Source organism: Nicrophorus vespilloides, unplaced genomic scaffold, assembly GCF_001412225.1.
Source record: "Nicrophorus vespilloides isolate i.1.1-1 unplaced genomic scaffold, Nicve_v1.0, whole genome shotgun sequence".
Lineage (NCBI taxonomy): Eukaryota > Metazoa > Arthropoda > Insecta > Coleoptera > Silphidae > Nicrophorus > Nicrophorus vespilloides.
Genome location: NW_017098031.1, coordinates 103147 through 115823, shown reverse-complemented (window position 1 = coordinate 115823; position 12677 = coordinate 103147). Strand labels below are relative to the sequence as shown.

Genomic DNA, 12677 nt, shown 5'->3' with positions numbered 1-12677 from the left:
CGTTATGTTTCTCTAATGGTTTACTAAAAACATGCGTGTTTTTCGAGAACGTGGTTATCGTATGAAATAACAAATTAGATACGTACTATATGCATTTTATTGCCTTGTTTTGATGGGACGAAATCTAATGGAAACAGCGTTCAATTTTACCACGATCGACGACCGTCAATGAATCATTGCGTGATTTCGTCTCGGAACTACGCAAAAACTTTTTGGATTCTCTTGCATGTAAATAAATAAATCGCGCTTCGTTCGACTTTACACGATTTTCTCGACAATCACATTTTCAATATACACTTGTTCTCTTTTTCCACAGGAAAACGCATAAAAATAAATCGCACAAAAAAGGACTAGACACAAGTATAAAAATAAAGGATACGTTCCATATTTTTTTTAAAACCGCATAAAACTAAATCAATGAGTTACAATATACCGAAAATCGCATAAAAAAGGGTTTATTAAATTTCAGAAAAAATAATTAGTCTTACTATATTCTTTCTGAAATGTTTATTCATAATTTTATAAAAACGTTAACAATCATAGACAAGTTTATTAAATTTCAGAAAAATATAATCTTAACATATTCCTTCTAAATTTATACGGAAAAATTTACATTATCGTCAAGAGAGGTAAAAAAAAAACATATTCCTTCTAGTTTATACAAAAAATTTACAAAAAAAATACTGAAAATTTTTATGAAAGTTAATCTTTCTTCACATTTTTTTCTTTAGAATTATATGAGTTATATGAGAGTGTTCGGCATAATTTGCGAACTGGTACAACTTGTACAATTCCTGATATCCAGAAATGCAATTCTGAAGCTCGCGTTGAATGTTCGTTCAGAATTATCATCTTTTTCGATGAAATGGTTTGCCAATTTGTGTCAAAACGTGTCAAAATGGCCAAAAATAGTTATTTAAAAAAAAAGTGTTCCTGGAATAAAAACCACATAAAAAGAGGACCGAGTGTACATTTACTAACATAAAAGAGAAATAACATTGTTTTCGTTTGTTACACATTGTTAATTTAGTTAAGAAATGGGTGATTCAAACTACATATTTACTAAATGACTGATCATTTTAACTAGTCATCAGGTTTGTAATAAATGTTTTAGTTATCTTGAAGATAAGGAAATACATTACTTTTTTTTCGTCATACCTAAAAATAAAACTTATTTCATTATTACGAAATATGAAAATTAAGATTAATTTAGAAGAAAAAAAACTTGATAATTTAATAATAACATAATATTGCGTTGTTTATACGAAATTCCGTTTCGAGTAATTCCTAGATAAGACCGATTTGAACGAATCAAGTGGAAAAAAAAAACGCAACAACAATTCTTTGTTTCATTTTCCCCATTAACATTGCTTTTAATTATCCCATGTTTTCTTCGACTTATAGTGCAAAGCAACGCAGTATTTTGTTAAAAAAAAAACGAGCGACAACAATGCTGGAATATTAAAAGAATTACGAAACGGCGTAAACAAGTTGTGGAATTGTAAGAGTGTGCTTGTTGTTCTTTGACAAACGTTACGTATGCACGGCCTCTTTGTTAGTTAGTTAATTGCGTTCAATATTGGTACGGTTTTTTTTGTGTTGTTGTTATCATTTAGCCAAAGTTTGTTTTGAAACGAAAATTGTTTAATTTTTGCGCTGCTAAGCTAGTTAGTAGGATGCAAAAAAAAAATGAAATGAAATGATAAATTAAAATAATGTCACTTCCTTATTGCCACACTTAACCAGCTGCATGCTTTCATATTCTAAATTCGCGACGAATTGTTTTCGAGTCGGCGCTCCGAAAGGAACATTTCACCGCGGATGACCGGAGCGAGCGGTGAAGAGAGCAGTAGTTATTTACTTTCGTTAGGTTATTTAGAGTAACTTTATCGTTGTCGGTTTTCCACTACGCTAAAACCATAAAACGTTGATAACTTTGTAAACAAATTAGCTGCGTATTTAGAAGGAACATAGTTCTATTGTGTCAAGCTTAAACGAAAGTAATTGTTGGATAATCTTATAAATCATTCTGTGATTTGAAAGAAAAAAATGAAATAAAAGTTTGGAGCCGAGACGCGACTGAATCAACGGTTAATTATGTAAATCTGGTCGTGTCGGAAGGAGGAGAGCTGTAATCACAATTTAGTTTTCCTTCTTGGGCACAGGCAATGACGATAAATGAAGGAAAATCAAAGACTGGGTGAAAAGTTGCTTGAAAAATATTACTTGATGCATTTCTATTGTTTATGTAAATCACCGGCCAAATTGAGGTCTTTTTACAAATCGTTGTCAGAGTTGGAACAATGAAACACCTTCACATTTTTCAATATTTCTCGAAAACTATTAATGGTAGATGGAATATAGAATATGCATGTTAAAGCTAATATTATAGGTCATAAAACATAGTAAAGGAAATCATAAATGTAAGAAATTTAATCACCTTTACAAAAAAAAAACGAAATAGGACAAAACTTGATTGATTATTGATTTCGTGACCTCATTTCCATCAAACGCAAAGTGGATTTGTTTAATACAGACATAAACATCTTCTTTCGATCCATAATCCAAACCAAACAACGCAGCCAGTGATTTGTAACGACTAATTATAAACATAGGAAATTATCTTTGACCCAATATAAAACACAGCAACAAACAAACAAAAAAAAGTACCACAACCACATCATGTTCACACGCACTCATTGTTTACATTATGTAATTAATATACATAAATACAATTGATTATTATTAAGATAATTTGAACTAAATCGTTTATTAATGAAACGATGAAATAGTTGTATCATCAATATAATTTGCGAAATAGCGAACTCATTTATCTTCTTTATCTATTGAGAAAATGCCAGGACTTATCGCGTTGTCGGGAAAGTTTTTAGATTGAGCTCATTAAAATTTAGTGCGTGCATTAAGTGCGATGACAAAGAAAGAAAGAAAAAAACGAAAAATATCTGGAATTTATCAAAGATCGACCTAATTAAAACCAGATGTTCAAGTTTTAGTTTATGAGACGCATCTTGAGTTGTTGATTTTAGAAACTTTGTTTTGTTTGTTGTAGTGTATTTAATGGAATTACATACTTCAATAATTAAATGTTTCACAAAATCGTTCGGCGAATGAATGTTTAGAGCACTGCAGATGGAGCAATGCGTGGGTGAATAAACACGAAGAGATGCGTCAACCCTTGTTGACGCAGAGGGAAAATATAAACGAGTTTTTTTCCATTAAATGGTAACAATGAACACGTGTTGTTGTTGTTGAGACACCCTCTGGATCTAAACAAAGTGTTACCAACGGATGGGGGGGTGGCAGCACCCGGACAGAAGGAGGAAGGTCCATGGTCAAACGACACCCTTTTCACCGTTAGATTAATGCTACTGGGAAGTGATTCACAGTTATGCGTGTATGAAAAAGAAAAGGCTTTTCATTGAAACGCACAGAAGCGTCGGGGGGACTTAATGATGATGACTTCCTGGCTAAACCAATCCTAAATCCAGTTGTCCCAACGACGATGATGGTGATGATGATGCGCGTGCACGCATGACGGAAGACCTGGAGGATACGAAAATGCACGACGGCGTTGGAATTGTAACAGTATTCGGATGGATGCGGCACAGGAAGAAGAGAGAAAGAGGTTTCAGTAATTAACGATCCTGGAAACGGAATCCTTTGTTGTTCTTCACCTGTTGACAGCCACCGCGAGAGGTCGACGGAACATCCGTAGCATCCAAGAAGCAGAAATAAAGCAGGAGGTGCATTTCTTTAAACTTCTGATTTATTTCTTCTTCAACTTGGATGCTGCATAACGACAACAAGAACAACAACAGCTACGCGACCGCAGATCGTATTTGTACGTTCGATCGCCCGCAAATCCAATAAACTTTTCTCTCTCCTACCGTTGCGTCATCGTCTCATTACTTTCGGTCGTCAGGTGATCTCGAATTACTTACAGGTGCACACGCTCGAAATCCAATACGCAACTCACTCACTTATACTCCTCCACTCTTCATATTCCTCCACCTCCATCGAGCGCTTATTTACGGTGTTTTTCCGCGATGACCAATCCACCGAACGTTATTAGGCGTTTCCGTTTCGAGGAAGACCGACCGCATCGCTCGTCCATAAAACACGCATTGTCTAAACTTAACTTGAAATACCTGATCCAGGACAAATAATTACCTCTATTATCATTTTTCTCTCTCTCTTTTTGATTTCAGCAAAGAAAGAAGAACCCAAGCAAACCTCTCTCAGCAAACAGCAACTCCCAGTATTCAAGAAACGCAAAAATAATTATAACTTAACAGAACTGAAGCCCCTTTTATTACACTTACAACCCAGAGTATTATTATATATCTAAACAAAACAAAAATATTTTCGAACCTTTTGAACCTCTTTCGGAACCAAATCAATAATAAGAAGGAAACGCAAACGAAAATAAAAACAAGAAGAAGCAAAGGCGACGCTGGTCCTCACGCATCGCGACATCCAAACCAAAAGGTGAGTCTCCTCTTTCTCTCTCTATTTATTTCTAGCCATCATCTTGACCTACATTCCCTCGGAATCAGCGGAAATCCATTTCGAATCGAAACAGGAATTTACGAACGCGCGTTCATATCGATTCGCGCGTTTCGAATTTAAATTTACTGACCTTTTCCGGGTCGACGACCCATCAATTATTCCCGTATAGTTAATTGAAAGAGAAAAAAACAAACAAACAAATAAATAAAACAAACAGCGACAAAAATTGGACGCTATCCGGAAAACCAGTATTATTAGAAATGACACGACTAAAAGCATACTTTTTTCCGAAACGAATTCAAAAAGAAGAGTTAGTTGTTATGACTGCGATTCCGCATGTAAACAACGCGATATCATCATCTCGCGAAATTTATGAGAGGCGTTGATAATGAATACACAGAAAAAAAAAACAAAACGTAGATGTTATGAAACAACGCCGAAATTGCTCAATTGTTCATGACTTTTTATTGTTTACGAACTTCGATCGATTTTCATGTTAATCAAAGTACGAATTCTATTATAAAACGGCGCGTAAACAGATTAAAAAAAAAACAATTTGTTTACGCATTGTTTTCGTTCGGTCGCGTCTATAAATATAAAGTTTGAGATAATGAACTAAGAGATTCGTTCGGTTCGATAATAGTTGAGCTGAAAAGTAACGGTGTGCCAAAATGGTGGCCGCTTGAAAATAGAACGAAAATATTTTCTTCTATTCGTAGTTTTTGTTTTATTTTGTTTTTGGGAAAACAACTTTTCGTTTCGATTCCGAAATAAACTTGATCTTAAACGAATGTTTGGCCTCGAGGTCTATGTCATAGAAAGAGCGAGAGAGATCCAACGTAAATATAAACAACGTTTTTTTTTTTTTTTGTTGAGTGGATCTCGCCAACGCGAAAATTAGCACACAATGTTGCTGCCGAAATTACGTAATGAGAGATATTGAAAAGTTCGCTCACTGAAAAACGAGTATTGTTATTTCAGTAAAATTAGTTCATAAACATAAATAAGCGTAAGTTTGGTTAATTATTTGAAATTCGAATGGTGCGTACGGAGCTGGAATCAATTATAAAATGAAGTTTCATTTGGACGTTTGGAAACGGTATTTTCGTCTTGGACCTATTTACGAGCTCAACAGCGCACAAGTTCTTCTCTTCTTAGAGATTGGCCTCAATCGAACAAAGCACGGTTTCCCTCCTTCACACACACATTTTGTTTTTGAGGAAAATTTCATCCGATTAACTTTTTTTTTTCGTGGAAACGCTATTACCGCTATTATCGTTTCACACTTTATTTCTATCTTTGTCCTCAGTCCGCGTGTCGGCCGCCGATAACAAACGTTTTCTTTGTTCTAAAACTCCGCCGATATCACTCGATGATGACACGTTCCATCCGGGTATTTTCCTTTTATCTATCGACGAACATGACGGAGAAACTAAAACGTAATTGGATAGAGATAAATTTCGATATGTTAAATCTTTTGGTAAAGAAGAAAGAAAAAAAAGGATCATGCATCAGCTGCGTTTGTTGTGCGAGCTGCGTTCGGCCCGGATTGGAAAACCACGAGCGCACAATAAAAAATTACCGTTCGCAAATGGCAAAGTTCAGGGATAAAGTCAATGGTGGTGGAGGAGGAGGAAAACATCTGAGCTGTTACACGACGAAGAGCATAGAGAGAGAGCGAGATGAATCCCACGCAGGTCATTAAATTGTTATTAAAATCGAATGGAACATAATGAATCCTAATAACGCTGCCCCATTTTTACCATTAGGTACAAAAAAAAACGAACGATTTCTCTTGAATTACCAACAACTATAATTGGTATTTCCATCTTAGGGTTAAGGTTAACAACAATAATTAACTGGAAAACCATCCTTTAAAAGGAGCACCTCAATCGCAAAGCGTTAACAAACAAAAAAAACAACAAGAAGACAATACCTTTCGATTGTGTATTTATTGACGTGTGACCCAATTGTGGTCATAATTTGCACTGATGATCGAAACGAATTTAACATAACCGGTAGCAAAAATCACAACTCTCTTTATCGTAATTAATTGAAATATCGTCGATTCGAGAAATAAAACAAAGGAGAGGAAATCTGCAAGCCGTGCAGTGTGTTCTATTGCCTGTTGTCTCTTGATCTACATATTAAATCACGGCTATAATTATAGCTCGAGTGGCAACCTTGAATTTAATAATCGTTGTTTCCTTTTTTTCATATTTTATCATCATCATCATCATCATCATTATTATTTCTATTGCTTTCGCATAATTCGTGATCTAAACGAAAACACTTTTATTTCAACACTTGGCTACTGCGGTTTATCTATATTAATATTACTTTTTGTTATCAAAGCAATTATATAACAATTTTCGATTTATAAACAAACAAATATTGCTAATATACTAAATTTATTATAATATTGGTCATGAAGTATACAAATTGAAGACAAAGGAAAACTTGCTTAGTTTGTATTTTACATTAGTTGCAAATGGTTTCTAATAAACATGCAAACTAGACGTAATGAAATTAGTAATGGTTTTTCTTTGTACAATGTTATTAAATGTTGCACAATATGGAAATTAATATTTTTAAAAATGATATAATTACTGTAATGATTATTTCAGAATTTATGTGTTGATTGTAAATTGTTTTGAATAGGTACAAAGTTGATAACAATTTGTTATTTGCAAATAATATTTGTATGTTTTCCTTAAGTTTTCTTTTAAATTCATTAATTTATGTTAAAGTAACAAAAGCAATGATCATTGTTACACAATGTGGTATAAATTTGATCTTTAGTTATTTACTAATGATATTTTTTTAATATTATTAAATGTATGCAAGTGGTTCTGTGGCAATGTTCAATGTTGCACAATATGGAATAAATATTGGCGAAGCTTGCGTGCAACGAAAGGAATGCTGAAAACTTTGGTCAAGTTAAATTGGAAGCAGGCTGGGAACAAATGTCTATTCTTGCAATCCGCCCGAAACGAAGGATTGCAATCACATATATCCATGTAATTAGTCTATATGGAGGAAAAAGAAATGTATTTCCTTCAATTACAACAACAATAACAACATTCGAATAGAGTTAACATTGAACTTGTAACAGTAACGTTGCATCACGTTGCGTTCGCGTCTCGTCACTCTTCTCCTTCCAGAAGGGTGGTGGTGGAGGAGGACCCGCGAAAAATGTCCTCCTCCACTCTTCATCCACCACCACCACATCCATAACCCGTCCCGTCCCTCTGGTCCCGAACCTCTCCTCCGTACCAGAACAGAACCAGCGGAAAACCGCTGGCTAGTCAATATTAACAAAGATAAAGTGATCACGCTTGCGCCTTCAAACCAGCTGCTGGAACAGCTGACTGGGGCCCCCCTCGCAACGCCGCGACGCCCCACGATCAGCTGTACAGGGTCAGACCTGTCAGTTGTGCTCTGATCTCTCGCTCGAATCGCAACAAACTCACGTAAGTCAAGTCCGCCGCTCCGAGTTCTCTGCGCCTCTGCACCTTCCATTCTTCCTCAACAACAACAACAACATCAACAACAACCATCATCAGCATCAAAACTACAAAGAAACAACATAAAATAATAAACGGTAAATAATCCCTTAAGGAATTTTCAAATTCAAAATTTTACACGAGTCGCCTTCGATCCGCGGAATCGAACGGGCAAGGAACAGCAAATATCCGGATATTTCGGGGTGTATATTTAGGTTTTTCGTGTGTGCTTACGCAACGCTTTGGCTTCGATTCAGCTCCTCTCTTTTTTCTTTTCAACGTCGTTTTTCCCGTTCGCGTCCGCGTCATTTCCAAGCGTTTTCCTATTTGCGTCAACATATAATGGAAGCGGATCGCGGTCGGCCCAGACACAGCGGCAACAGCAACATTTCAATTGTTTGTAAACAAAAGTGGGCTACAAAAACAACAAATTGAAGAAGCAGTAAAAAAACGGACAATGACGAACTTGTTGCAAATTTGTGAAAGGAGCTTCGCGTCTGACCTTTCGGCTCGTTGCATTCTCGCCTCGACGTTAACAAATCCTCGATTTATCCTTTTATATATATTTTTTTTCTTTAATCATCGCACTTGATTATTCCGCCGACTGCAATTACGCAAAAATCCTTCTCCTCCACTTCCCACGCAACATAAATCTGTATTTAGATATTTTTTGTTCGTTCGCTTCGAAATTCACTAAGCGCACTATCTGATATTCGTTAATCAATTATTAATTTGCATCGAAAAAATAAATGCACAAACACATTGCAACGAGTCTGAAAATCAATGTGCATTCACAGAGTAATATTAATATAACGTTAATAATAATTACATATTTAAATATATTTTTTTTCCCATTTCCACTGTTCAATTGCGCAACGCGACGCAATCCGTTTCCTCCGTGCGCGTATCACAATGGAGTTGGCTCGTGCAAGGCCCACGCGATTTTTATTACTTTAATTTTGTTTCATCGATACACCTTTCTCCGAATTTCTGCTCACCTCTGCCAAGAAAATTCCGAAACCAGAGCAAACTCCCAAAGTCAAAGTCGACGAAACTTTATTTTTACACGAACGCCGCCGCCGCTCTTCTTCCGGCTCTATTTTTCAGCTCCTCTCTCTCTCTCTATCCATCCATCAAATCACGCAATCAAAATTGTTTAACGTAACTAAAACATAAGAGAAAATACATTAATATATTGCATTTTCAACATTATTTTTGTTTCACATTGTAAAGTCGTTGAAAATGTTTCACGCGGAGAAAATAAACGAGCGGCTACAAATGCAGGTTTCTCGTTAGTCAAAGTTTACGTCATCAATCGTCGCTTAGCTCCCGACGAAACAAGTGAACACGAACCAGAAACTGATGCATCGTAACGTTTGTGCGCGATCGTAAGCGATTCACTGCATTCTTCGGAACCAGAAATCAATTAAGTTATGTTATGTGTTTAGGGCGATTGTTCTTTTTTTGGGAAAATACGCATCGAATATTGATGCTCCCCCTAATCTAATCAGTTGGTTCAGAGCAACATTGATTCCGGAACTCGAAACGAAATCGACGTAAACAAGGGCCTCGTAGATCGTAAAATCCCTCTGCCAGGCCTACAATTTCTGTTCGGGTATTAAATGCAAGGGGGTGAATATAGCACTCCCTGTATATTCTATTTCCTTTGTCTACTACACACTATATGTCACAGTCGATGCCTATCTTCGTTCTTATGTAATTTAGAATTCTACATAAAATAAACATTTTTAGTTGAAATCATTCAAAATTGTGATTAATGAAATTGGATAGAATCGAATGGAATTGAGTTTGGTTCGGAAATATCTTGGCCTTAGCGAAAATTATCGAGTTCAGCGGGCAAAATCTACGATAAGATTAATTCCTATTACTTTTATCTTGTCTGCGCTATAATGCTATATGCTGAAAGTGAATAATTTTTGCTTAATTGTAGATTTTTTTTATATATAAAATTAAACGCTTTGTGTGCTGCTATGAATCTATATAATAATGTCCGGACAATAATTCCTGAATCTAGTGGTATTGCAATGCAATAAATGAATGAGGGCGATAAACAAATAAAAATTTGAATTGTATCGAGTTCGTTTACTCCATAGAGTCGACGTTAATAGCGGAGATAAATTTATCAAGTTTCAAGTTTAAAGGAAGAGCAACAACGTACAAAAAAAAAGAAGAGCTGGAAGGTTTTTGGATGAAAATCTCTCATTGAGTTTGCGATCGAAGCAGTTTTCGCCAACTACGATCGAGCGTCGTAGCAAATTGGGTACGAAATTCGCGTGGATATTTTCGTTTGGCGTGTGTGCGCGATGCTGCAAGAGCAGCTGGAAATAATTGATGGGATATAGAATTTTCCGCGCAGCGAGAGAAGAACATAATGAAGAAGCAGATGGTAAATGCGAGCGAGCGGTGGCCCTTTTTTGAAGAGCACGTTTCGAATTCCTGCACAGAGAAAGAGGTGTTCAATACACCTTTCAATTTCGGAAGGAGAGGATTACGACGGTCATTTATTATTATTGTTTGTTTGTTTGTCTCTTTTTTTTTCTCTCCTCCTCCTCTTCTTCGCGACGCGTTTTAAAAATACGTCTCTTTGTTTGTTTGGCATCGTTTTTGGGAGCGCGCACGTGCGCCGCGTTTCTTTATTTTTACTATAGATATATTTTTTTTAAATTTTCGTTGTCGGAGATGTTAAAAGTTTGAGTTATCTTTATATGTTATTTATTTGCAATGTTTTGAATCTGTTTGCAGACAATGTTCACCAGCTTGGCCAACTACCTGTTAGGAACATCGACTAATAACCAGGTAACAGCGGACGCGGCCGAAGGAGGTGAAGAAGCCAATAGCAACATCAACAACGTAAGACTGACAACCTGCGAATCCGACGATGAATGGGTGCTGGTGGAGCGAGACAGCGAGGGCAACTCTGAAGTTAGCTCGGAGGACAGCGAAAGCGAACACAAGTAATTATTCCTGCTGGTGGAGATGTCCGTCTTCTTTTTACTTACAAATCTTTGTTTTTTTTTTGTTCATTTTCCTGCAGCCTGACGACGCGTCTGTCCAGGACAAGTTCGTCATCCTCCCTGCGATGTCCGAGCTCGATGGAGGAGTCCTGGTTCCTCACGCCGCCCCCATGCTTCGTGTCCGCGGGTCCCGTCCACATGGAAACCTCCCCCTTAGAGAACCTCCTCATCGAGCACCCCAGCATGAGCGTTTACCATCAGCCTCCTGCGCTGGCGCTGCGCAGACACAACCTGCTGGACGCGGTGGAGGATGAGGAGGAGGTCGGCGAGGTCGAGGAGGGCTTCGTGGAGGTGCAGGCGCCGGAGGAGGAAGCCCCGCAGGAGCAACCTCAGCAGCCCAGGAGGCACAGGGTACACCTATTCAGTCAAGAAGAAATGCAGGGTGTTAGAAGGAAACAAGCTCAAAAGGTAATACAAAAAAACTATTTTCTTTAATAATAATTTCAAGAAACCATTTCATTATATTAACATATTTTACAACTAAATTTATAAAGACTGCAAGTTTTGCATTGGAATTGGAATTCATCTTTATTTGACTCACGGTTAAAGAATATACCTTCGATGAGAGCTACGATATTAGGATGAGAAGGATCTACAAAGTACAAATAGTGAAGGTGTATTGTTTGTTCCAGGTGCAGATTCAGAAGGCCTGCCAATCTCTGAAGCGCGGCTACCTTGAGCGCAACAATAAGGCTCGTGAAGTAAATTGCCGCAATCAACGGCTCAGAAGGGGAGAGCGTTCGCAGGGCGCAACTCGCTCCCACGCCAACAACAACCGCAAGTGCTACTAAGAACGGAAGAAAAACGAAGAATTACAAAAAAAAACAACAACAACGCAGAAGAAGAAGTAAAAAAAAATCCACAAAAAAAATATTTCAAGAATAATTAAGAAGAAGATGAAGCAACAACAATCTCCCCTTCCGACAGAAAACCAGCAGGAACATAAGATAAGATATGACAAAAAAAAAAGTTACAAAAGAGTTAAAAAAAACACAAACATAACTTTTAAACCCCTAACTGTAATTAATTAATTAATTAATCGATAGATCTCAGCCCCTAAACTTTAATCGAAAAAAAAAATAATTATAAAAATAGATAATTAAGAGGAAAATACAAAAGGAAACATTACAAAGCTTTGGGTTTGGAGCACTCCAACAAAAAAAATAATAAAAAAAAAGTAAATAAATCTCATCACGCGCGCGCCTAAGTAAGCTTCGCTGATTAAGCAAACTAATTAACTGCTAGTTGACACCGTGTAGAAAGAAAGAAAGAAAGAAAAAAAAACACTAGACTGTAACAAGTAGTATTACTACTTCTACCATAACTACTCTTTTATTTCTCATCTCATTGCGTACTGCAATTAGGGGATGAACTCAACGAGATGATTGCGAAAAGAATCGAAAACAGAAACAACTTGCATCGTTCATCCCATCTAAATGTCTATGAAGCAAACAATTGTAAATCTTTGTAAAATAATAAAAAAAAAATCAGCTTGTTTTAAACGGTAAAGAAATCAAAGCACATGTGATTTTAGACTAAATTACCAAAGCACCGGTTGTGTTCAAAAAAAAAAATAAAATAAAGAAAGTAATGTTGACAAAAAAAA

General features: G+C 36.6%; 1 protein-coding gene across 4 annotated transcripts; it reads left to right on the top strand.

The window, feature by feature from the left end:
- Nucleotides 1-4373: 4373 nt before the first annotated feature.
- Nucleotides 4374-12677, top strand: LOC108561551 (tumor protein p53-inducible nuclear protein 1). Of its 4 annotated transcripts, none has more exons than XM_017919546.1 (4): nt 4374-4509; nt 10800-11011; nt 11092-11479; nt 11704-12677. In XM_017919546.1, the coding sequence occupies exons 2-4, from the start codon at nt 10803-10805 to the stop codon at nt 11860-11862; spliced, it is 756 nt and encodes a 251-aa protein (XP_017775035.1). In that variant the 5' UTR covers nt 4374-4509; nt 10800-10802; the 3' UTR covers nt 11863-12677. The 4 variants fall into 4 exon arrangements, with proteins under 4 accessions (XP_017775035.1, XP_017775034.1, XP_017775033.1 ...); XM_017919545.1 differs by lacking the exon at nt 4374-4509 and adding an exon at nt 7876-8003; XM_017919544.1 differs by lacking the exon at nt 4374-4509 and adding an exon at nt 7876-8134.

Excerpts from the sequence above, each read along its gene's own strand:
- LOC108561551 (XM_017919543.1), top strand. Across the intron at positions 11,012-11,091 it reads GACAGCGAAAGCGAACACAA|CCTGACGACGCGTCTGTCCA; the intron begins GTAATTATTCCT and ends ATTTTCCTGCAG. Across the intron at positions 11,480-11,703 it reads GAAGGAAACAAGCTCAAAAG|GTGCAGATTCAGAAGGCCTG; the intron begins GTAATACAAAAA and ends TGTTTGTTCCAG.